General features: G+C 32.6%; 2 protein-coding genes and 2 long non-coding RNA genes across 4 annotated transcripts; 2 read left to right on the forward strand and 2 right to left on the reverse strand.

Annotated features, from left to right (window-relative positions):
- Positions 1-97: 97 nt before the first annotated feature.
- Positions 98-16193, reverse strand: LOC149612770 (glucose dehydrogenase [FAD, quinone]-like). The gene is made up of 8 exons (XM_089858200.1): positions 15791-16193; positions 4484-4686; positions 4094-4415; positions 1933-2225; positions 1537-1854; positions 1298-1475; positions 1019-1241; positions 98-944 (listed from the first exon to the last, which is right to left on the reverse strand). The coding sequence occupies exons 1-8, from the start codon at positions 15924-15926 to the stop codon at positions 797-799; spliced, it is 1821 nt and encodes a 606-aa protein (XP_089714326.1). The 5' UTR covers positions 15927-16193; the 3' UTR covers positions 98-796.
- Positions 16194-16374: 181 nt separating this feature from the next.
- LOC149612771 (uncharacterized) lies at positions 16375-17344 on the forward strand. Its single transcript, XR_016376331.1, has 3 exons — positions 16375-16791; positions 16990-17174; positions 17247-17344. It is a non-coding gene; the product is annotated as an uncharacterized LOC149612771 (long non-coding RNA).
- Positions 17345-17707: 363 nt separating this feature from the next.
- Positions 17708-18485, forward strand: LOC149612772 (uncharacterized). Its single transcript, XR_016376369.1, has 2 exons — positions 17708-18109; positions 18318-18485. It is a non-coding gene; the product is annotated as an uncharacterized LOC149612772 (long non-coding RNA).
- A 3619-nt stretch (positions 18486-22104) lies between these two features.
- Positions 22105-24848, reverse strand: LOC149612773 (F-box only protein 3-like). The gene is made up of 10 exons (XM_089858324.1): positions 24605-24848; positions 24454-24543; positions 24236-24393; positions 24059-24173; positions 23919-23997; positions 23694-23859; positions 23399-23606; positions 22762-22877; positions 22557-22670; positions 22105-22302 (listed from the first exon to the last, which is right to left on the reverse strand). Exons 1-10 carry the CDS (start codon positions 24673-24675, stop codon positions 22205-22207), a joined length of 1215 nt encoding a protein of 404 aa, XP_089714450.1. The 5' UTR covers positions 24676-24848; the 3' UTR covers positions 22105-22204.
- Between the last annotated feature and the right edge of the window lie 1348 nt (positions 24849-26196).

Raw genomic sequence — 26196 nt, forward strand, 5'->3', positions numbered from 1 at the left:
ACGTGTTTGTTTTGACCAAGGCTTAGTTGTTAAGCTTAAAAATACGAAGAAAATATGAAAATATTAGTTTTGGACGATTTTTAAATGAAAAAACATATTTAAAATGATTCATTTTTTATTTATAACACATTGATTGTCATTTAGTCGAGTGGCACTGCGATTTGAGTGTAAATAAATACACTAATTACATTGAAAATTGCTCGTAGATTTTTTTTTTTCAATTCAACATTATAATCTTAATGTTAAATTGTTTGCACTCCTACGAATTGTCTATTTAAATAATTAAACAAAAGTCTAATGGAAATTTATTTCGCGATTAAAAATAAATTATTTATAAATTACAGGAATAATACCCGCTACGTTATCCTGACCCGTCATTACTTAAGTTTTTTCAAGGTCTATTTTTGGCCAATCGCGTATATCTTCAAAACTGGCAGCATTGAAACATCGTTTCAAATAATATTTACACACATACATACGCGTTCTTGAGGAAATTAAAAGTATTTGGAAACCAAAGGAACGGGAATAACGAATAAAAATAACGATGAAGATATCAAAAATAACAAATAACATGAAGATCAAACTTTCGTTCAAAGTTTAAAAATGAAGATAACTTTTAAGAGATAAAAATGGGAAAGGGAGGGTAATGGGACATGTCCATTTTTGTGACTAAAATTGTAGTTTCGGACGCCACTTTTATAAGTCCCCGTCCAGTTTGATCATTGTCATTGAAGTCAGTTTAGTATTTGTTTGCGGATTCAAAAGTTGGTTAATTAAACTAATTGAGCTAATTCTATCACGTGAAAAACGGAACTGTCCTAACACCTTTGATAATATCAGCGGCTTTTTCACCAATCATTATAGTCGGAGCGTTTGTATTTCCCGAAATAATGTTTGGCATAATTGAGGCGTCCACCACGCGCAAACCTTTAACACCTTTTACCCTAAAATTGAAGTTTGTCAAAAATTAATGGCAATTAACGAAGTTAAGACAAGCTTAAGCCAATTTTGTTCTTACCTGAGTTGAGGGTCCACGACGGTGGTGGGATCCATGGGGTTTCCCATCTTGCAAGTACCAACTGGATGGTAGATGGTGGCCGTGTAAGTTCGGGCTACGCAAGCCAAGTACTCGTCGCTCCATTGACGGTAGTGTTCGCAACCGGGCCATTTCTCTTTGAATAAACGAGCTCCGTATTTGCGGAATGCGGGAGCATAACCAGCCGCGATACTAATCTTCATGGCTGCATTGTAAAGAAGAATTAGTAAGACGTAATTGCGCCGCTTGGACTTAACTTACATTCAACCATGGTTAGAATATCGTCAGGATGCGTCAAGTATTTCGGGTCGATAATGGGGTAATCGTAAGGATTGGCCGAGCGCAGTTTTATGTAACCTCTGCTTTTGGGTCTCAACAGGACGGGGTACATAGAAAAAGTGTCCCTGAACAAGTAAGGCAAGTATACGCGTTCCCACAACTGCAAAATTGTAATCGGTGCTTAGAACAGAGGCGCTTCTTAGTGGATGTGTTATAAGTACCTCGTCAGTTAATCCTTGCACCTTCTTGAAGGTTTGTCCTCCATCCGAAACGGGACTACCGGACAGGAAATGGATCTCCGCGTCGGGCCAGTCTAACGACTTGTTAGTGTACTTTGTCTTGATATAACCTAAACCTTCAACGCCCCCCAATACAGTCAAGGGTCCTTCGCCCAGCGTGGCCCATTTGATAATATTGGCGAAATTGAAGACGCGATTTTGAATTACGGATACTTCCTTGTCCACCGTGAAATGGACACCACCCGGGTAAATGTGGTCTTGGAGGTTCAAACCCACGGGCAAATTTGAAATAACCGGAATCTACCGAAACGTTAACGGTTTTTAAGTCGGGCTACTAAGGCAAATGAGTATCTACTTGTAACAGTGGACAAAACTCACTCCGAATTTTCTGAGGTCTTCAGCGGGCCCGATTCCGGATAACATAAGTAGATGCGGTGAATTGATAGCACCGGCGGATAGAATGATCTCTTTGCGAGCGTCAACGACGTAGGGTAACTTAAGGCGGTCAAACATAACTGACCTGGCCCTCTTGTTATGGTCGAACAAAATCTTTGTGGCTTGCGCGAAGAGAACTATATCTAGGTTGGATCTAAGTTTGATGGGTCTTAAGAAGGCCTTGCTGGTACTACAACGACCCCCGCGACGCGTCGTACCTTGAGGAATCACGAAACCTACACCAGACGAAGAGGTTTAGGTCAACAAATGATTATAAAAAAACCGTTTTTAGAAACGGAAAAAACCTGATATATACTACATCGTTGATTTTGGGTCGCCACTCACTGTTCTTGTCACGGCTTCTAAGGGACAGATATTATTTATTCTAACCGTTTCATATAACACCACCATTTATTAAAGCGGTAACATTGCGTCATGACAATTAATATCACATGTCATGACAGCACCAACTATTAATGCGGTAATCTTAACACATTTTCTTTACTTTTTATTTCGGCTGACATTTTTAGAAGCTAAAAATAAATAATTTTTACCATAACAACGAAGTTATGGTAAAAATGTCAGCCGAAATAAAAAGTAAAGAAAATGTGTTAAGATTACCGCATTAATAGTTGGTGCTGTCATGACATGTGATATTAATTGTCATGACGCAATGTTACCGCTTTAATAAATGGTGGTGTTATATGAAACGGTTAGAATAAATAATATCTGTCCCTTAGAAGCCGTGACAAGAACAGTGAGTGGCGACCCAAAATCAACGATGTAGTATATATCAGGTTTTTTCCGTTTCTAAAAACGGTTTTTTTATAATATGTGTCCCTTCCTTGAAAGGCTTGGTCTTACTAATAATGAAATATGAAATGATTAATTTCAAACGGAATGGACATTTATGTGTCCCTTCCATGAAAGGCTTGGTCTTACTGATAATGAAACGAATCGGAGAACGACAGAGATACGTGCATTGTAACTCAAAGAGAGTCCAAGTCTCAATAAACGAATCGAAGATACGTGCATTTTAACCTCAATGCCTTGGAGTTAGGAGAATTTTAAGTACGTCGTTAAAAGATCCCCCACCATGATAAGAGATAGATAGAGCCTACCCTCGAGAAAAACCTACGCGACCTATACGCTCGTGGCAGCACAAGGGTTGAAAACGAATTGTCGTTTATTCGCGTGAAGTCGTAGGGTTGCCATTTCTGCACCTCAAAAATACTTACGCTGAGGGGTCCTGTTTGCAACACAACGGTTAAAAATGAATTGGCGTTTATTCGCTTGAAGCCATAGGCCTGCCATTTCTGGCGTCAAAATTATCTACTCTCCCGTTCCAAAAATTTGCCCGTACAAAGGCAGGAAACTCGAACGACCCGTATATATCAGCCAGTCTGTCGACTGGCTTAAATAAAGAATCCCAAAATCCGCCGTCTCAGATGTAATAATAAAATTCGAACTTTGGCCCTTTTAAAATAACTGAATCGACTTCCATGGGTAAATAGGGACAACTTTGTATATCAATTTTCAGCGTCAAAGAACTGACGCTATCAATAACACATTGACGGGCGTAAATCTTCTATGCCAAGAGTTCCTTTTATTTTTGGTCTAAACTTTCCTCCTTGAAAGATAAACTAACTTTTCCCGTTTCAAGTCTCGCGTCTCGCGCTTTTTCAAATCCCCATTAGCTACATTCGCGGTTAAAGTCGTAATGAAGTGGAGAGAGGGAGATTATAATACCATAAAGAAGTACAAATAACTTTCCACTTTATTACCATGGATCAACGCTAACAACGGATGATGGTTTAAAGACCTTGAAAATTAGGCTACTCACGTAATTTTACCGGGAAACATTTCATATGGAGATTAATTTTACAAGAAATAAGATTAATGTTGTAGTATTTGAGTAGCTTAATAGGCCTATATGCGGTATTTGAATTTACTATGACGAACGAAAGGAACTAAGATACTCAAAGACTACAGACGCGCAATTTATGTGGGAAAGAAATAGTCGCGTTCCAGATAGTTGGTGACAAAGATTCATCTATTTGCTTAAGTAGCGCGAAAAATTGCATGTAATTTCAAGAGTACTTACTGGATTGAATATGAGCGTTGATATCCGAGTTGGGATAGCCCAAGTATTGACCAGATTGAACAAAAGCATGAGCCAGAGGAGTGGCGAACTTTGGGGTCTGGACGGTCAAGTATCCGCCTGTGGAATGGAAGCCGTTGTTGGCCACGGAAGGGTCCCGATTGTCCTCAGATTTCAGGAAGTAAGGGTAAACGTCGTTCCAACTCCAACCTTCGGCACCCATCGACTCCCAGATATCGTAATCCTTCCGGTTACCACGGATATACAACATGTAATTCAGGACACTACATCCGCCCAGAACTTTGCCACGAGGCCATCGACTTCTCTGTAATTAAAGATGAAGATACGTTCCTGTAGTAATTGGAATTTTGATTAGTACTCTTAATTACTTACCCTTCCTATAAGTCCGAAGCAGGACGCTTCCTGTGGCTCCGTTTGGAAAGCCCAATCAAGCGGCGTCATTTGTAACATAGCTGCCAATAAGGGTACATCCGTTATGGAGTTTTCTTTCGATCCCGCTTCGAGTAGCAGCACTTTATTATGCGGATCTTCCGATAATCTATTGGCCAGAACCGCACCCGCTGACCCTCCTCCAACTAGACAAAATAAAGAAAAACACAAATTGGGGAAAAAACATTATTACAACAGCAACAACTTAAGGCACAATTTCATAGTTCACGTTAAATCGCGGGGCGAAGCTAAAACAAATATTTCTTTCACCTTTCAGCCGGTTTTGACACTGAAAGAAAATACCTCAAAACGTATACGAACTATTTCTGTGACACTAACTACAGGTGTACAAGTACATCCTTAAGTCTTACAGGGTGGAAATGGTTTACCCCCCCCCCCCCAAAAAAAATAAACGGTTTAAGATTATAGAGTAGAGTTCGGGTGGGTTCAATTTTTAAGTTCTTTTTCTTGTTAGGCCTACCTAGTAATAGAGCTATTTCAGAGGGGGTAATGGCTACGTCACCAATGCTATTTGCCCATAGAGAAACCCTCACAAAATGGCCGCCCTCTACACTCAAAGGCAGGCCCAATTTTCGTAGCAGACGAAATTTTTCCCCCACTGAAATAGCTCTATAACCCGTTCAATAGTTCATAACCTCAGAATCAGAAATATTCTAACATATTTTTAAACAAGGTATTATTATCAGAAGTGGTATGAGACTAGAAGTATTGAGCTAACCAAATTCTTCACTCGGCATTAGTGAAAAGACTTGATAACGCAAGAGCGGTTGGCCCTCTAGTGGCGGCATGGAGCCTGTATCTTAAGATACAGGCTCCATGGTGGCGGTTTCAGAATTTTTCCCTCCAAAACGGTGAGACGCTCGCGGTGGTAGACGGCCGAACTAGATTCAAGGAGCCGCGTCGTGTTCGGGCGCTTTAGGTTGAGGGGAAGGGGGTGGGAAATGTTTTTGGAACTCGACCAATTTTTCTCTCTCTAGTTTTAGCGCGTGGGAATCGGCATAAAATCCTCAAATTTGTTCACTAGTGCCAGGATGTACTATCAATGCTAGAGCCCTTCACTTCTAGTCTCATACCACTTCTGTTATTATTTATAAATAAAACACAAGTCCTTGAAAACAGGATCCAAAAAAAAGTGTATGTTTAAAATAAAATAAAATGTAGACTCTGAAATATTTACTAAGACCTAGATTGTATAATTAAGTCTAAAATATGACACCGGAATTACAAGAAGAAAAAGCCGATCTCCACCTATCATATTTCTTATGAAAAGGATACAAATTCAAGTACCTTTAAATGATACAAAGACTAGTCCTAGTTGCGGTTATAGAATACACGCTGCGATTAAAAAAAAAAAACAGACACACCACATAGCGTCTCGGAACTACGGTTAAAGCGTTACCTTTTTTTTGTGGCAAAACCAACCGAGTACTCGAATCGGCATCAATCAAACCATATTTAATGGGACCTAGATTCGAACAGGGCCAACCAACACTATCATGACGTGTACCCAACCCCCTTACAAGTTACAACTCGCCCTAACTAACAAAATAATAATAACAACAACTTAACATGTAGGCGAGGAATTGTTAAAAAGGGACAAATTAAAGTTTGGTAGTCAAGTGTGACATTGAAACTAAACTATAATAGAAAAACACTTAAAGGTAACGTGAAATGAAAAAAAGGGTTCTGTCTGTCTGTCTGTCTGGCTTTGATGGTTCATTCATTCTTTCATTCATTGTCGCGCATGATTGGTAACTTAGAAAGATTGTAAGGCGTTGATTTGACCCGGCTATATATATTTTTAGATGATTGCAGAGTTCTGCAAGGTAACGCTTTTGGTTGGTGCACATCGCTTCACTAAATACGAGACTAGATATAAATATAAAAGTTGCTATAGCAGCAACTAGCTACCAATAAAAAATAAGTAATCATTTTTCGACATTGAAATATTCGCAATGTATGATTATTATTTAGTGGGTTGAGAACTGAAATGCGTGAACTATTTTCCCACATTTCGGAAATCCGAATGAAAGAAATAAACTAAACTAGGCCTTTAAGAAGAATGGCGGTTCTGATTGAAGATTTAAAAATATATTTCAATGCGAATTTAAAAGATGTTACTCTCCTACTAACTTAGTTTTGATTTGACAAACGTTATTGTTAATAAAAGGGTCGCATTCGAAGCAATAAAGAAACTAGATTTAAAAATTCAAGAAATATTCATTTTTAAATAAAATAAATTCCTGGATTGATTAAGAGGAAATATTTGTTATTAAAAATGGAAATTTGTGTTTTGAACTCTTTTCAATTCATAGCTTTTGTGACACTCGATGAAAAGTGATTTTACAATCAAATAAATAACCACGGATGAAAGTAAAGTGTCATATCCGGATTAGAGGTATTTTTCAAGTTTGCCATTTTGAATAAATAATAAAAAAAATGAACCAGGAAATAATTTCCTAAAATATTCAAGAAAAACACCTGAAAACAAGACGTCGCCTAGAGAGAATAGGGAATTTTGACTTCAAAATCCAGTAAAATTACGAATAAAAATCAACGAACTTTAAATACTAAACGGGGGTATTTAAAACTAATTTGAGAGTAACCAGAACTAATACCGTAAAGTTTAATTAATTCAATGTGAAAAAGTTAAAGGAAGTTATTTTGAAACGAAAATTCAAATAAATTAAACCCAACGAACTTGATAATGAAATCTCGTTTTTTTACTTATTTTTTTTTATTTCCCATAATGCGTTTCGCGCTATTTATTTTAATAACGGGGGGGGGGACACAGACTATAGGAATAATTTTAGATCAACAAGGTTCTTCTATAATGTCAAAGTTAAAAGATATCAAAATAAATCCGGATCGGTTCATTAACCAAACGGAAACTAGTTGAACTAACGTTATTTTTATAACGTCAATATTTGAAACCGAAATTTACTTTAAATGTTATTAGATCAATACTACTTTCCTGGGTACGCGGAGGAATACATTTTTTTAAAAAGTCAACTGGCGATTTGAGGTCTTTGTATTGAAAGTGTTAGAATCGATTAAAATATTAGAAAAGTCATTTGAAACGCATTTTAACTTCTTCAGTTTTGAAGAGGGAAAAATTGAGTCTTTAATTGCAGCCAAGCGTGAGATTTTTCTATCAAAATAAAATCATCTCGATTTTAGATTCAATTTCTGTGTCAAACTGACCTATAATTGATTATAATTGCTTTCTATTAATGTGTTTAACTGAATGAATGAAGATTAAAATTCAAAATGCGTGCGTCTCATCGTTCAATAATTTAATTACTTTTATAGTTAATCGAACAAATGAAGAAACGAAATAATTTTGAATTAAAAACATTTAGGATTCACGCACGTACACGATAAATTTAAATTTCACGTTAAATTCATTAATTCACCTACCACGCTTTCTATTTTTAAAAACAATTAATAAAAACCCGCAACAGTTTGATATAAAAAAATTAAAGCTCGTGCATCTCAAATTGGTGACGAAAAATAGGTCCAATATTAATTACACGCGTTGTAAATTAATTTACACTAATTAATGCACGCTTTCTATTTTTAAATATAAATAAAAAAAATCCGCGAAATAAAGCTCGTGCGCACGTGCATCTCAAATTGATGACGTAAAAAGGGCGCAATTTGAAAATAATAAAAAAAAACACGTGCAATTTCACAAACGTCAAAAACCTGGCGCGTGCGCGCGAGAATTTATTTTTAATTCATTTGAACTTCACACGTGCCATAATTTTAATATATAATTTTTTTAATAAACCACGTATCTGGTTCTACCAAGAACAATAGCGAATATTTTAAATTTCAAATTCAATTTTAAATTATCTAATTTCGTCGCGAACTAGTAGGCCAATATATTGTATAATTAGAAACGGTAGAAAATTAAATTTAAATATTTTCGGTAGCTAGCTGCCTCAGTGGCGATAAAATGATATATGAAAATTGTAGGGAATTTAAGGGGCGGAAAATTATGTCAACGAAAACAGAAATTTAAAGAAATAAGAATAAGAGATGGAACGCGTAATTTCTCATTCATGGATGATAATTATCATTATCATAAAAGAATGTTTTCATCGGTTTTTTTTGGGGGGTAAAAGTGGGCCATTGTCAAGGGAAACTGCCATCATCATTATTACCTAGCGTAATCCGAAAACCGAGCGACCCTTAAAACCATAAAGCGACGAAACAATATGAAAATATTTCAGATTTCACCGCTTTCAAAAGAAAAAGCAGTTATATAGGAAAGTATACAACACGACCCCTTTTGACCGTCCGTATCGTGTAGCACGCGATAATATAAACAACGGGGGATGTCAAAACTACCGCCAGTGGATTCATTCTAGCTATAAAGATTTAGTTTCAAATGATCGACTCGAGATCTTTGGGTGTATCACTCCGCCCTACTTTATTGCCTAAAGAAAGACCGAGACAGAGAGAGAGGATGGGTTGATTTCCGAGATAACAATAAGAAAATAAAAGATTAAAAGAAAGTTGCGTTTGCAGACGATTATGAAGAAAGATTTCCCCATTTAATCTTTGCTCCATATTCCACTAAGCCTAAAACAGATATCCTTAACCTACTAAACAACCCAAACAAAATTATTATGATGATATAATAGCCAGATGGTTTCGCACCAATGGAAGACAACTACGCTCACTTTATCAACTCCCTCAATTGAAATTTGTTTAAAAATATTGTCACGACAAATTTTAATTAAGTATTAACCCCTTTTTTCTCGCCAATTAATTCCGTATCCGCGACAATTAACCCATTACGTCATCATCCTACCATCGCAGCGCGTGAAGCTGAAAATCACGCGCTAACCTAAATCCATTTGGCGCCAAAAATAACAACACGGTAACTATGGAAACAACCTATTGTCACTGTCGTATAAAACTCGTGAAAATACCAAATCACGAGCTAACTAACCTCAATTTTCCCGCCATTTCTCGGTGCACGTGCAAGGTGAGATATGTGAATGATTGAAAGGAGTTCGCGCCTTCAGGGAGACACGAGGACTTAGTGACACAGTCACGAATAATCATGACAAAATAATAGAAAGGGAATAACCTGGTTTTAAACTTTAATTGGCAATAAAACTTTAGTATCTTTAATCTTAATTACCTAGAATTATAATACTATCCATTCTTCGTAATGCCCAATTAATAATATAATTTGCATATCATACTTCGGTGCTAAAATAAATTATCTTCCCGTATTCCATCTCCATTGTTTTTATGGACATTGCCTAAACCTAATTACTGGTTTGAATGCAAATTATATTTAAGTAGACATTACGATGCTATGATAGCGGCTTTGTTCAAATACTTTAGCCATACGAGGTTAGTAATTAATGTTTTTAAAGATAACCCTTATATTATTTTATTTATTTCAAAAGCGCAACTTGAAAAATATTATTGTTATTATAGTCTCTCATAAATATTTGGGGAATTTTGGACACTGGGTCTAAGTCAACCGAGCGTGTTAAGAGTCCCCTTCAAAACATTTTCTTCTTTTTAAAAAGACGGACCCAATTCTTTTCTTTATAAATAATAACAGTATTTTAGATCCGTCGGAAGCTCCGACAAGCGGCAACGGTTTCTTACTCAAAAATTGCCTCTTTTGAAAAAATAAAAAACAAGTAAATTTCTCGCATTATTTTAAAGAAAAAAGACGTTAACCGGAACGAATTATATTTAATTGGGCAATTAGTTTTGTTTATTTTTTAAGTTTTTTCGTTATTAGGCTAGAATAAGCTGGTTGTTAAAAGATTTGTATTTTGTAATAAAGTTAACCGACTTTATTCTGTAATTTAGTTCAAGATCAAGAATTGAATTGATCAAGAAATTTACGGAAATAGTAAATTTCAAACTAAAAACATCAGAGTTTAATTATTATTATTATTATTAAAAATTAACAAGATGTTACGTTTAATTTGATTTTGAAATAACAGGGTTCATACAACTTCTGGAAAACTTATTTCCCCTAGTTCCCTATATATTTCCCTGAGTTTCCCGTATTTGGAGTAATAACAACAGGAGCGGTTTTTAATAGTTAAGAACAAACCTCACAAAAATCCCCCGATTTCCCTGAATTTTACTAAAAACTCTATAAATTTCCCTGACTTTGCTGTCAACTACCTATTTCCCCTCAGTTTTCCATTATTTCCCTGGATTTTCCAGGTTTGTATGAACCCTGAATAAGCCAGAACAAAAATTTAACCGACTAACAGTCTCGAAATTAAGAATGGAGAAAGATTAAAAATGAAACTCTGATTTCAATCAAAAATAAAATACCAAAATTGTTTGATTGAACATATTAATAATTTTGAAACTTTCCTCGATACGCGACGATAAACACTAGTTAATCATTTTCAATTTCGGTAAATTAAGAAAGATATCCCTTAAATTGATAATGGTAACTCGTACAAGCACAAGAGTTCTTCAAATATACAAGAAAATCAATTTAGCTTAAAGGCAAACAACTAGAAATTAAAAAGCTCTCTCTCTCTCTAGGTCGGTCGTTCGCCCCAACCGACACACGCTCGCAACAGACAGACTTAAACGAGCTCAAAAATTCAGGAAAAAGAAATTCGGATCGTTTCTGAAGTCAATGTCAAGATCGCGATACCTCCCAACCCAAGCCACGATCTTTTAGTTTCAAAGCGCAGCGTGAAATAATTACATATTTCAATAAATTACCTAAATTGAAGGTTCACGGGCCTCGGTTCCTTAATCATAATCTAATGAAGTCAATTACATGTATCTAATAAATAAATTTAAATTTTAAACTAGACCTAGAATAGCAAACGAGCGCCGAGAGGACGGCCACTACCCATTTTGAATCTTGGCTTAATGGTACGACCTTAGACCATAATTTCATAATCTATGTTCCTTCCATAAGTATGATTTGCACTACCAATACAGTTCGTAATGCTACTGAGAGACTTACAAGTACTCGAGATAACTAGTTCGAGAAGGAGAACGAGGGGGAGCGAATTGCATTGAAGTCCTAAGTACACTCGTTGCACGTGGTTAATTAATTAATTTTGCAGCTAGGACCTATTCCATCTAGGCACTCTTATTTAGTCTGCATTATTAAGCCCAAATTTGACATCAGCGCCTCATGCACTCACCAGGCCCCTCCCTCGCTTTACCTCCTCGAATCTATGACCTACCTCACTCACTCACTTCAAAATTACAAAGCTCCAGTTCAGTTTGTCATGACCAGATATTAATTAAACAAACTTATGGAACGGAACAAATCACTTATAAACTTATGCTTAGACTCACTGTAATAACTAACCCATATAGAGAATTAAAATTAAATTCCACTAACATATACTATACGCTATTAAAACTAGAGATAATTTTAACAATGACGTCAGCTGGGGTTTCTCCATTTCCATAAATACATTACAATCGGATCCTTTTTGACGCATGAAGGAAAGGGGAAAACATTCCCGGATGGTTCCTTTCAAAACGGATATTAACGGGCCAAACCGAACCACCGAGTCCTAAATTCGTCAAAGAAAAACCACCTTACCTTACTCTAACAGTATTTTAAAATGAGTATTCTCTATAAGCAATCGGGTTTAAAAATAAAACAATGACTCTCTCTTTCAAATATAAATGTAACTGGCCCCTCCCCAAAACTACCCCCAGTTAGAGTCGTAGCGTAGATTCTTTGTGGTCCAATAAGACTAATTGTTTATTCTCGGGGCATGGCAATCTTCATTAAAAAATTCGAATTAAAACTATAGGTAGAAGCGGACGAGACTCTAGTCACGTATCAAGGAGAATTTCTTATTCTGGAAATACTTAATTCAAGAATGGAGGGAAGAGGGGGGGGGGTATGGAATTTATCGGTACGCAGCCTAGGTGTACGTACGCGTTCGCCGTTTGGCAGAGGCGGACTTCTGACCTCCTTACCTTCTTCTTAAGAAGGCTCAAGTAGTTTTACCACGATACCCATATTGTCTACATTATATAATAATTCAAGATATTATAAAAATATTTAAAATAATGAGGGAGCTTTTTTTCATATCGACAGGTAATTAAGTAATTAAGGTTAGGTAGATTACGTTAATTTTTCAAGGTCGCAGGGTCCTGGTGGTTATATAAATAGTTTTCAGGCTAGGAGGTTTGATACCAGTTATAACAGGAGCCCAGGCTATTCTTGGTGCACTGCATATTGTCCGAAAAGTAGCCATGCGTTCATTTTTTAAGGCCATGGGGTCAAAGAGGGTAGAAAGAGGGGGAATTGAAGCTAGCGGCTCTTTCTACCCTCTTTGGTGGGGTCGTGGTAATATAGTTTTTCAGGCTAGGAGGATTTATACCAGTTATAACAGGAGACGAGGCTGCTTGGTGTACTGCGTATTGTTCGAAAAATAGCCTGGCCTAGTCTGAAAACTATGTATTTTAGGTTTTTCAAAAGTTAAACAACTTTACCATCTTGGGTACTGAAAACTTTAAAGTTCTAGAGTAATCAAAGGCAGAGCTGTACTAAGGGAGTGAGTGACCCCTCGTTTCCTAGACCCCCTCGAATAGTTCCGGTAGGGTCAAGCCTAAGGATTCATACCCAAAAAATATTACCAAGTCCTCTTTAAACCCCCCCCCCCCCCAAAAAAAAACCAAAGCATTTTATAATATTTTGGTTACAAGTAGAACCAAGACGGTGTTATTAGCGACGCAATGACGTACGTGTTTGTGGGGGCGTTCTACTACACGAGGCCGAGATAGTCTTGGAGAAGGGCCGGAAAACGTTAGTCGACGTCTTACAAAAAGGGTATACAGACATACATTTTTTTAGGGGGGCGAACTAGAATAACTGGGTCAGGATCAAGTAGAGAACGAGATCGTGTGGAGGTTTGTTTCCAATCGACAACAAAACCCGAGCCTCAAGAATAACCCATCAAAACTTTTACCCTAACTATTTGAACTGGTTTGAAACAAATGTTACTACAATTATAAGACTGTCATAATAAGTTTTTCATTCCCTAGACTTTTACTAAAATTCAATTTACCCTTAGTCTTAATTACTCGTAATTAGTGTCAATGTTCAAATTGTTAATTACATTCTTTGCCAATTAAAATTTAGTACGCGGTTTCGATTCTTTGCTGGTACAATTGAATTTATTTTTCTATAATAAGAAATGTTGCAATTACGCCACATCTGTCTTTCTGTGGTCTTTCATTAAATTTAGTCTTTGCCAATTAAAATCTAATACGGGTTTCTATTTTTTTCTTATTAAGATCCCGAAAGGGTAGATCAAGGTTAATTACACCTGCCGAATTATTTCGGAAGTCGATTTAAATACGTTTCTAGGTCAACTTTTAACTATTTTTAGGTTAAGTTTAAGACTACCAAAAAACGCCCAAAAGCAAATGATAACATAGTAACGCCTGACTTGGCATTCAAATTAGATTTGAACCATTAAAACCAAGGCGGCAACCTAACGTTCAAATAACAATACTTCAGACACTACACTATCCCTTGAAAAAAAATATTCTAACCCTTACAACACACCGAGAGGGACATTAACATCAACACTAACGCATTAATGGTTTTCCCCATCCAATCCATGGCCTGGCTACGTCACGAGACCCCAGAAGAGTTAGCCATAGCCACGTGGTACGCTAAGAACACCCATGATGAATTGAATCTTTGCAAGAATTTCAACCCCGGGCTAAACAATTTGGGGGTCTTTTGACAACCGACCTTGACAACCAAATCTCCACCTGACAAAGGTCATAACCAAAAAAGGGAAGCTATTCCCCAAGTGGGATAACCCACGTGCAACCCTATTCTTACAACCAAACCTCAGATGGACGGACCCCCAAAAATAAGTGGTAAAAGGGTTCGGGACCGCCCCTATGACGTTGACCCGAACATAAAGGCAAGCTGCCCGGTATAGAGTAATGACACTCATTGTTAACTACCCCATACAGCGTAATACAGCCAAAGGTAGGTAAGTGTCATTACTCTATTGGCATCTACGTCATAGTCAAGCTTTTAACAATGAACAAGTACAAAAGACTACCGCGTTAAAACTCAAAAGATAGGCATTTTTAAAAAATTCATAATTACAAGTTAAAACTGGATTTAAATATACGGAAAAATTAAGGGGAATATTTCAATAAAACATACATTTATATACACAGCCTCCAGTTATGCGTAAGTAGCTAATAAGTGTTTCTTATATAAAAGACATTAAAACGAGGGTCACAATGAAATCTTAGGTAATTATGATCCGTACGTGGTTAGATTATTGAAAAGATTTAAATGGTAAACGTGGGAATCTAATAAACTCCAAACTCTTTATTTGAGTTAAATTTTATTGATTGCCGGTTACTAGATCTCAATTTTATGTCGAAAAATCTAGGCCTAATCTTGCCCTAACACTTCAAGACACAGACACTAGGCTTGCTTAGTTGATAACCCACCGGAGGCGGCAACAGCTTTTTCTTGATGTATTAACGATGATGACATTGCACCATAATGGTAATTACACCTTTTTTAAAAAACCATTATCGAAGAACAGGGCAATTTACCCAGAAACCCAAAGAGTATCTTAACATTCTTACTCGCGATATTGAAAATTAACAGTCTACTACTTAATTAATGCGATTCATAAATTAACAAATCAATAAATTAACGTAAAGAGCTACAATCTTTTAATTAAATCTAATTCGCAATTAGCTAAATAATTAATAAATTATTTAAATGAGTTAGATTAAATGGAAAGGATCTGAATAATATTATAGCAATAATAGAGATCTATTAAATTAAGTGGTAACCTCGGGGTCAAGGTCAAGGTGAAAGGTCATGGTAGTACTATGATTAGTGAAATGTTCTTCATAAGCAAATATCATCGTTATAAATTGTGACGTTAATATTATTAAGTTAATTACTGTTAATTCATTAATTCTAAATGATTCCATTCGGCACTAGTTAATAAATCTAGGCTTTCTAATCAATATTTATTTATAATTAATTAAAATTGAAGATTTTAACTATCATTTCTTAGAAGCAAAATTTCCCTACCTATAATTGATCTATTTTTATTAGGCCAGACTAAAATAGGCCTATTTATCGTCAACGTTTAAGTGATTGAATTAACTGTTAATATGGACAATAATAATGGCATCTAATTACTAAATAGATAATTAACGATAATAAAAAATTGAACTCACCAATAATGTAATCGTAAACTGAATCAAAGTGGTCCTTGGTCAAAGGCAATCCATACTCGAGTCCAGTAAAATAAAGCAAGACACTCAAAGGCAATAAAGCCGGCACAGCCGAAATTAACGAAGCCGCGGACACCATAATAAATATTAAGAACTCGCGCACCGACGGTTAAATAATAGTAATAGTTAACTATAATAATTTAACAAATGGTACTTCTAAAACTAAACTAAGTTGAGAAGCCGATCACAGATTCACCAACCCAATCTACCACCGTTGACCAACGCCAAACGTTTCAACTGCGAATGAAGAACTCGTCGAAGTACTTTTGAAGAACGGGACGAGGCGACAGAGTCATTTTTATAAGATCACGCCCTCTGACCTTCGACCCCTAAAAGGGTCTAAGAAGCAAGCAAAAAACCTCTTATCTTGATGGCTACAATTGTATTCAATGGGAAAACCCCCTGGGGTCGCTAAAATGGGGTCCGCGGACGTCAAAAAACTCTTTCAAGTGAAGTTTTTACCGAAAAAAAATCACCACCAACTTTAGTGTGATGTCACTCAATCACTAAGTACACACGGACGGGGGTTTTACTTTTATGACCGTTGCAAATTTTTTGGGAGTCCCGGGTTACTACTACAACAAGAAGCGTCACTATAGGACCCAGTGTTGACGACGAGAGCTTTCTTGCCTGTACCGTAAGACAGTCCGTTAACGAAGAAACTACTACCTACCACGACCGAATTATTTTTTAAGAAATTATTTTCCCCGAATAAGTTTTCTATTTTTTTTTTGGTGGGTTTTGGATGGTTGAAGCAGGCGGGTAGGAACCAGCCGCCGTTATAGGGGTTACCAGCAGCAGCATTTTGGGGGTGGTCATGTGACGTTTGGCGCGCTCTACTTCCGTGAAGAATTTTATTTACCCTCCACCAACCAAGATTCAATGCCCCCGAAAAAAATTCATCCCTAAGATGAAACGAACGAGTCTCTCAGTCTCGATAATAGGTATAATTTGTTTTCGTTAACTCGCTTTAAAATAGTGTAAATATTATAATTGTTTTCGTTAACTCGCTTTAAAATAGTGTAAATATTATAATTGTTTTCGTTAACTCGCTTTAAAATAGTGTAAATATTATAATTGTTTTCGTTAACTTGCTTTAAAATAGTGTAAATATTAAGTCTTTCATTTTAATATATATGTAGTTATTGACATCAATGGAAGAATCAACCAAGGCAAACAAATTAGAAGAAATTAAGAAAGAGAAAAACAAGCCAGCAAAAGGGCGTATCAGAGAAGAAGGAGAGAGAATGGGTACACCGCGGTGCCTATGCGCTACTTTCTCGCTCGCGCACAGTTGTTTATGAACATAACTAACACGCATTCCCAGGTAATTATAATTCAATTTCAGGATCAGACTTGTTGCCGATCTTGACAAATTTCATTTTTTCTTTTTTTGCAGTTATTTTGAAGGCTTGCAAGAAAAAATAGCACAAATACACGACACAAGAACGGCTCTGGACGCCCTAAGAGAAGAGCATAGAGAAAAGCTTAGAAGAGAAGAATATTAATTTTAATTTTGAATATTAATTTTAATTTTGAATATTAATTTTAATTTTGAATATTAATTTTAATTTTGAATATTAATTTTAATTTTGAATATTAATTTTAATTTTGAATATTAATTTTAATTTTGAATATTAATTTTAATTTTGAATATTAATTTTAATTTTGAATATTAATTTTAATTTTGAATATTAATTTTAATTTTGAATATTAATTTTAATTTTGAATATTAATTTTAATTTTGAATATTAATTTTAATTTTGAATATTAATTTTAATTTTGAATATTAATTTTAATTTTGAATATTAATTTTAATTTTGAATATTAATTTTAATTTTGAATATTAATTTTAATTTTCTTTTAAATTCTAGATTTGGAAGATCGCATTTGGAAGATTTCATTTTTTCTTTTTTGCAGATTATTTTGAAGGCTTGCAAGAAAAAATAGCACAAATACATGACACAAGAACTGCTCTAGATGCCTTAAGAGATTTTAAATATTCATTTTAACTTTCTTTTAAATTTTAGTTTAAATAGTTTTTAATTTTTATTTTAAATCGTCATTTAAAATAAGAAACTAAGTGACGAAAGCGATCTGAAAAGACAAATTAAAAAACTGGAAGAGAAGAATGCGATTTCTGTTGAAAAGATGAACTCTTTAAGATAATTAATTAAGGTAAATGGTGTTGATTAGAGATTTAATAAGTCCTTCCCCTTTTGTTCTTTCTTTCTTAAAAATAAAACCAGACTGACCACAAAGGTAAAGAATAATTCCTTATTTGACATCCCCCAATTAGGTTTAAGCTTCAGCTTGAAAGGTTTTTATAGTGTTTGAGCGCCTTGGTCTATTTATGCCCAAGCCAAGGCTTTCTCTTATGATAATATTAGTCGGCTCCCTCCTCTTAACTTTAAAATGGGTAGTTATTTAAAATACTTGGCGTACGCCATCTTGACCCCCTCCCAAAAAGGTAATGATAAAGATAAAGAAAATGGTGAAGATAAGTTTGAGGAAGCGGAAGGAGATTCCGAGGTTGAGGATGTAGGAGATGATGTGGTTCCTGAAGATTACGAAGAAGATGGAGACGAAGATGGTGACGGAGCGGAGGAGGATGACGATGATGATGACGCGTAACCGCCCCCCTCCCCGTCCCCCCCTCGCCTACCTTCCCCCCTCCCCCCTTCTTTAACAAATGACGTCACATCAACTAAAATGTTCCATTCTATTGGGACACGACGGGCCGCAACAACAATTCAATTGAAATGGACGAGAGAAGTTAACAGTCTCTGTCTCGCCTAAATAATATTAAAACAGTTTTTAACAAAATGAAACAATTTTATTTTCCATCTATGGCGAGAAAAATGAGTGTGCCGCCGCCGCCGCAGCCGCAATTCTTGAAAACATAAAATCATCATTTCTTTGGTTGCGTTTTTTAAAATTGATTGATTGATTGATTGGCGGGATTCGAGGCATTTATCATCCATCTCTTTAACACACCGGTTATTTAGAAAAAAATGTAAACTTTAACTCCGTTTACCAAAAAAAAAAAAAAACAGAGAGAGAATTTTTCATCATTAAACAGAAATTATTGAGAGAAAAAATTCATATTTCATCCAATTTTTATATAAAATATATAAAAATGTTTCCAAACATCTGTCTTTAGAAAAACAAACAAATAATATAATTGAGTGAATTAAGAAGTAAACAATTGACTATAAATTTTAATTGAAATTAAAAATATGTAAACGGAATATTTGAAAAAAAAAAAATATTTTTTTGGTTTAAAAAAACAAACTAATTTCGGTAAAAAACAAATTAATTTCGGTAAAAAACAAATTAATTTCGGTAAAAAACAAATTAATTTCGGTAAAAAACAAATTAATTTCGGTAAAAAACAAATTAATTTTGGTTAAAACAAATTAATTTCGGTAAAAAACAAATTAATTTCGGTAAAAAACAAATTAATTTCGGTAAAAAACAAATTAATTTCGGTAAAAAACAAATTAATTTCGGTAAAAAAACAAATTAATTTCGGTAAAAAACAAATTAATTTCGGTAAAAAACAAATAATTTCGGTAAAAAACAAATTAATTTTGGTAAAAAAACAAATTAATTTCGGTAAAAAAACAAATTAATTTCGGTAAAAAACAAATTAATTTTGGTTAAAGCAAATTAATTTCGGTAAAAAAACAAATTAATTTCGGTAAAAAAACAATTTCGGTAAAAAACAATTAATTTCGGTAAAAAACAATTAATTTCGATAAAAAACAAATTAATTTCGGTAAAAAACATTAATTTTGGTAAAAAACAATTTCGGTAAAAAAACAATTAATTTCGGTAAAAAAACAAATTAATTTCGGTAAAAAACAATTAATTTCGGTAAAAAACAAATTAATTTCGGTAAAAAACATTAATTTTGGTAAAAAAACAATTAATTTCGGTAAAAAAACAATCAATTTCGTTAAAAAAACAATTAATTTTGGTAAAAAACAATTATTTTTGGTAAAAAAACATTAATTTCGATAAAAAACATTAATTTCGGTAAAAAACAAATTAATTTCGGTTAAAAAACAATTCATTTCGGTTAATAAACAATTCATTTCGGTTAAAAAACAAATTAATTTCGGTAAAAAAAACAAATTAATTTCGGTAAAAAAACGAATTAATTTCGGTAAAAAAACTAATTAATTTCGGTAAAAAAGCGAATTAATTTCGTTAAAAAAAAATTAATTTCGGTAAAAAAAAACAAATTAATTTTGGTAAAAAACAAATTAATTTCGGTAAAAAAACAAATTAATTTTGGTAAAAAAAATTAATTTCGGTAAAAAACATTAATTTTGGTAAAAAAACAATTAATTTCGGTAAAAAAACAATTAATTTTGGTAAAAAACAATTAATTTTGGTAAAAAAACATTAATTTCGGTAAAAAACATTAATTTCGGTAAAAAACAAATTAATTTTGGTAAAAAAACAATTAATTTCGGTAAAAAAACAATCAATTTCGTTAAAAAACAATTAATTTTGGTAAAAAACAATTAATTTTGGTAAAAAAACATTAATTTCGGTAAAAAACATTAATTTCGGTAAAAAACAAATTAATTTCGGTTAAAAAACAATTCATTTCGGTTAAAAAACAATTCATTTCGGTTAAAAAACAAATTAATTTCGGTAAAAAAAACAAATTAATTTCGGTAAAAAACGAATTAATTTCGGTAAAAAAACTAATTAATTTCGGTAAAAAAAACGAATTAATTTCGGTAAAAAAACAAATTAATTTCGGTAAAAAAAAAACAAATTAATTTCGGTAAAAAAACAAATTAATTTCGGTAAAAAAACAAATTAATTTCGGTAAAGAAAAAATTAATTTCGGTAAAAAACTAATTTGGGTAAAAAACAAATTAATTTCGGTAAAAAAAAAACATTAATTTCGGTAAAAAATCAAATTAATTTGGAAAAATATGATTTTTTTTCTGTTTATTTTTTCATAATCATCAAATCAATTCATTGAAAAAATGTTCCATTTGAGCGTATCTTCTTGAGTGTGATTTTATTATTTGTTTAAACAAACAAACAAACATTTAACGTCAAAAAAGAAATCTAGAAATAAATATTATAAAAATGGCACGGGGGTTTTTTTTTTTTACACATATTCATCTCATAAATACACATTGTTTTTCTTTCCTGATTTTTCTACATTATTGTTTTTTATCTAGATAATTAAGTTATATTTTTAATTAAAATTAAACCTAACTACCTAGAAAATTAAATTCCCCCTTCTTTATTAAAAACAAATAAATATATTTTTCAGGTATTTGTAAATTTCCAATAAAAAACAACCGATTACTGTACAAATCTTTATAATATATCAATTAAAATTAATTAATTACGACCCCCAAATTAATTGAATTAAATTAATTTCCTGAAGAAAAAAATTATAAAATTTAATTTTAAAACTTTAAAATAAAAATAAAAAAGGGGATTTTTAATAAGAAAAAAAAACTTAATTGGAAGAAATTAATTAACAAAATGAGAAAATAGCCTGTGACTTAATTAATTGATTGCGTGTTTGGTGAGTGAATTAGATTAATTTAAATATAATTAGATTTTTTGGGGAAAGACAAATTTTTTTAATTTTTTTTTTTTTTTGGAAAACTAGGATGATCAAAAAACGTAACCAAAAAAAATATCAACAAAAGTAAATTTTAAAAAAAATGATTTTAAAATTTTTGGAAATTTTTAAAAAAACTGGGAATTTAAAATTTTTAATTGAAAAAAAAATAATTAAAAATTTTAATTAAAAAATAAATATTAAATAAAAGGTTTTAAATAAAAAAAATTGGGAAGAAAACATTTTGTAGATTCAAAATAATTTTTTGAAAAGTCGCGAAAAATAAAAATTAAATTAAAAAAAATTATGAAACACTTGTAAAAATATTAGATTAAATAATAAGGATTAACTTTAATCATAATTAATTAAGAAACCCCCCGTTTTTATAGTAGCAATAAAAAACAAACAAAAAACAAATTTGGGAGAAGGGAATTTAACTGAACAGTAGACAACCACTTAAATGTCATTTATCTTTGGGTATTTGTTTTTTAGTTTTTTTTTGTTTTTTAGTTTTTTCACAACTAAAAAAAACCAGTGTATTAAAAAAAAAAAAGATGTTTTTGTGACTCCTATTATAATAATTGTAAATAAATGCCAGTAGTCTTTTAAAAAACAACTCCCCCTCATTTAAACAAACAAACAAACACAATTTTAATAAACAAAATTATTTATTTCTTAATTTTTTATTTCTTATTACAGTTTTAATTGGAAAGAAACAATTTTTAATAAACAAATAATTAATCTCCTTTTTAATCAGAGTCTAAATAGGATGTTTCAAACTGTTGTGGACAGACATAAGGCAAACACTTCATATGGAATGCTGGACACGTAACCTTCATCTTTTCTCCTAAATTTAACATTAATTATTTATTTATTTATTTATTTGTTAATTAATAATTAATTAATTTTTTTGTTTAATTAATTTAAGATTAATTAATTATTTATTTATTAATTAATTAATTTTTTTTGTTTAATTAATTTAAGATTAATTAATTATTTATTTATTTGTTAATTAATAATAAATTAATTTTTTTTGTTTAATTAATTTAAGATTAATTAATTAATAATAAATTAATTTTTTTTTATTCGTTTTTAATTTACCAGTTTGAAGGTTCTTCATGGTGAAGAAACCTTTCATGATTCCCAATGTGGTCTTTAATGAGGCGGCACTTGTCCAAGTGAAATCAGAACCAGGACGCATGATGGGGAATTCTCCTAACATGGTATTAATTAATATATTAATTTTTTTTTTTTTTTTAAGAATGGTATTTATTTAATTAAATTGATTAATTAATTGGGTTCTGACCTACAACACCTTGACCTTGAATGTGGCGTTCTAGGCCATTTTCATCAATTAAGGTCCAGTGACGCGTTTCCAGTTGGCAGGATTGACTCTTAGGGGCCTCCTCATCCATCCTCATTCTGAAACCGTGTAATATTAATTTAGAGTAATTATTAATTAATTATACATCAATTTAGAGTGATTAATTATACATTAATTTAGAGTGATTAATTATACATTAATTTAGAGTGATTAATTATACATTAATTTTGAGTGATTAATTATACATTAATTTATAGTAATTAATTAAATATGTAAAATTTATTAACTTTTAACTATTATAAAATAAGATTAATTAATAAAAAAATAAGAATAATTAATAAAAAAATAAGAATAATTAATAAAAAAATAAGAATAATTAATAAAAAAATAAGAATAATTAATAAAAAAATAAGAATAATTAATAAAAAAATAAGAATAATTAATAAAAAAAAATAAGAATAATTAATAAAAAAATAAGAATAATTAATAAAAAAAATAAGAATAATTAATAAAAAAAATAAGAATAATTAATAAAAAATTACGAATAATTAATAAAAAATTAAGAATAATTAATAAAAAAATTAGATTAATTAATAAAAAATGAATTTATATTATTGACCTTATTTTGTAGGTGTGAAAGAATTTTGGTGGTAGAATTGAACTCAATTCAAATAAGAAACTGGTTCTGACTGAAACACAAATGGACTGAGTCCATTCACTGACTTCATTGCATTTAGGGAAACGTAACAATTGGCCCTCTTCCTTAAGAAACTCATCATCTTTCAGTTGATTGGCAAATGTCTTCAACCATTCACCATAAGAATTAGCTACATGAATTAAATAAAAAACCCATGAATAAATCAACTCAAATAACATTAAATTTTAATTAAAAAGTAAAGGTCCAGTCTCAGTACCTGTAATAAATGCACTAAATAATGGATAATCGAACCCATCTATATCGCTTGGGTAAAAGACTGTTCCTTTTTTTAAGTGATTCCGATTCGTGTCCTTTAAGGCCAAGCATTGAGCTACTCCCGTATCCAAGTAAATAGTTACCATGACACACCCATAACACCTGGACTAATATTTGAATGTAATTTAAATCTAGTTTCTATTTTTTAATTGGTATATTTTTTTACTTGTACGGTTGTAACTGTGTCTAAGTCCAGTAGATATTCAGAGCGGAAATGATTTTGGAAATTAACCCCACCATATAATCTACCAAAAAAACAAAACGGTATAAATTTTTTTTTGCTCTGACACTATCCCTTTAACTAACCCCATAGTCGTTAATCGTTGTCCATTATGAATAGTTAAGGAACATCTGAAATCATCAGGAAATTCTAAGCCTAATTTGGTTTCAGCTTCTTTAATTTCCTTTTCAGTTGCCCCATCTTAATTAAATTAATTATTATTTTTTAATTATAATTAATATTAAGTGGGGTCAGAAGTTAACCTTTTATGACAGCTTTGGCTTCGGGGTAATTTTCAGACATGAACGCGTTTATTTTATCCCATGAATCTTTAATATCTTTGTAACAGTCTATGTACCTATGGTTTGCTTTATACCACCTTATAAAATTACTTTTCCAGTCTGCGTCTTCCGTGTTTAACCTAATTAACGATTTAATTAAACTCATTTAATTATTAAAGTATATATTTAATTTTAAGTACTTCTTATTATTCCAGTATTTGTCGCTTTGAATTTTCCATAATTCGTCACAGTTCGCGGTCTCTCTTAATCTGTTATTTGTTAAAGCGACTCTGAAAAGATAACGCGATATAAATTTAATTAATTAACGCGTCAAATTAAGCGATTAATTACTTTACGAGATCTTTATAATCCAAATATTTAAGGATTTTAATTAATATTTCCGCTGGTAAAACGTCAAGCATTATTAAGCTTTATCTTATGATCCAAAAGACTAAAACCAAATGCCACAACTAAACTTCATTCTTGAAAATAAATTTCATCACGATCAGAGTTGCCAGATCAGTTTTGAAGATCTCGCCCAACCCAAGCGGAAATCAGCCCAAATTACGCCCAAACAAAAATTTGGTTTTTTCAGAAAAGCGCCCAATTTCCGCCCAATAACAACAAGCAATAAGCCAGGTTATTAACTTAAAATATAAACATATTTAATAGATGGTAATCAGTTTTTATTTTTTTTTTTTGCTCCGTGTTTATTGTCGAGCTAGGACCAAAGAAAAGGTCTTGGAAATAGCACAGGACCACAGGTCAAAAATCAGTTTATTAATTGCTCGGACCAGTTTTTTTATTCAAAATCCGGGGGTTACTGGTCCTTGGGCCCAGTTTATTAATTGAGAATTTTTATGAAAATTCAGGAGGGACCAGTTTAAAAATTCTAGTCATTATAAATTTCTACTCCATGGATATAGTCTCCTAGCCTTGACTTTTTCTCATTCACTTTCATAGTTTTCTTGAAACCATTGAACAATTTGAACTGTTTCTTCAACAGCTAAAAAAATTAATACCAATTAATTTAACCAAATTAATAAATATAAAAATTAACAAGTTGGGAAAGCCAAAATATTACCTCTCCTAGTGGAGATGACTATCACTACCCCTTAAAGGGAGCCATCGGAGGGTTTGCATTTCCCTCCCGCGGATTTCCGAGCCCTCTTCTAGCTACGAGGGGAGTGAATAGAAAGTATCCCCCTATGGCCACCTAGAACCAGGCTTCTCCCACAGAAAACTGAAACAAAGTTGGACGTGCAGATTCAGCGCCACAAAAGTGCAGCGTCGAAATTTGAAACGAATAGGCAGACTGGCTAGCATAACCTCCGGTGGCTCCCTTTAAACAACCTAAATATATGCAATGCTAATTAAAGGGTTACGTAAGACCATTTCACTCTGGTTGAAATGTTAATATCAAAAGATGTTCTTGGAATATTGAGATGAAACAGAGCTTTAAAGCTACACAACTACTAAAAGAATCGTAATGCTGAAAAATATTTAAAACATTTCCATTTAATATTCTGCAAAAAGAAAATGTTATCGTTTTGTAAGAGATCTTTTCATCCTACTCGCTATATATTAACTTTGATACGCGTGTAGTGTTTCGATTCAGATGCAATCTTCATTACTCGTTCCATATTAACTTTGATATGAGTGTAGTGTTTCGATTCAGATGCAATCTTCATTACTCGTTCCATATTAACTTTGATATGAGTATAGTGTTTCGATTCAGATGCGACAAAAATATATTCAATATAATTGAATAAATCATGCGGCCATTTTTGAGACGCCTGTAATTTTCTGTTGTAATAAAACAATTCTAACACAGCGAATTTTATTTTATGATTTTATTTCGTATTTTTTTTTTAAATATAAACACTACAAAGCTCAATATTATTCAAAATACATCATACATCATGGAAACTCAACATTTTTTT

The sequence above is a fragment of the Phalangium opilio genome, unplaced genomic scaffold (genome assembly GCF_054372755.1).
Source record: "Phalangium opilio isolate 3A_F unplaced genomic scaffold, DU_Popi_V2 ptg000232l_1, whole genome shotgun sequence".
NCBI classification, from domain to species: Eukaryota; Metazoa; Arthropoda; class Arachnida; order Opiliones; family Phalangiidae; genus Phalangium; species Phalangium opilio.

Excerpts from the sequence above, each read along its gene's own strand:
- LOC149612773 (XM_089858324.1), bottom strand. The coding sequence starts at position 24,675 with ATGCTTGACGTTTTACCAGCGGAAATATTAATTAAAATCCTTAAATAT. Across the intron at positions 23,860-23,918 it reads ACACAGTTACAACCGTACAA|TCCAGGTGTTATGGGTGTGT; the intron begins GTAAAAAAATAT and ends TTCAAATATTAG. Across the intron at positions 22,303-22,556 it reads CATGAAGAACCTTCAAACTG|GAGAAAAGATGAAGGTTACG; the intron begins GTAAATTAAAAA and ends TGTTAAATTTAG.
- LOC149612770 (XM_089858200.1), bottom strand. The coding sequence starts at position 15,926 with ATGGTGTCCGCGGCTTCGTTAATTTCGGCTGTGCCGGCTTTATTGCCT. Across the intron at positions 2,226-4,093 it reads CAACGCTCATATTCAATCCA|GTTTCGTGATTCCTCAAGGT; the intron begins GTAAGTACTCTT and ends CGTCTGGTGTAG. Across the intron at positions 1,242-1,297 it reads TATTCTAACCATGGTTGAAT|CCATGAAGATTAGTATCGCG; the intron begins GTAAGTTAAGTC and ends TTTACAATGCAG.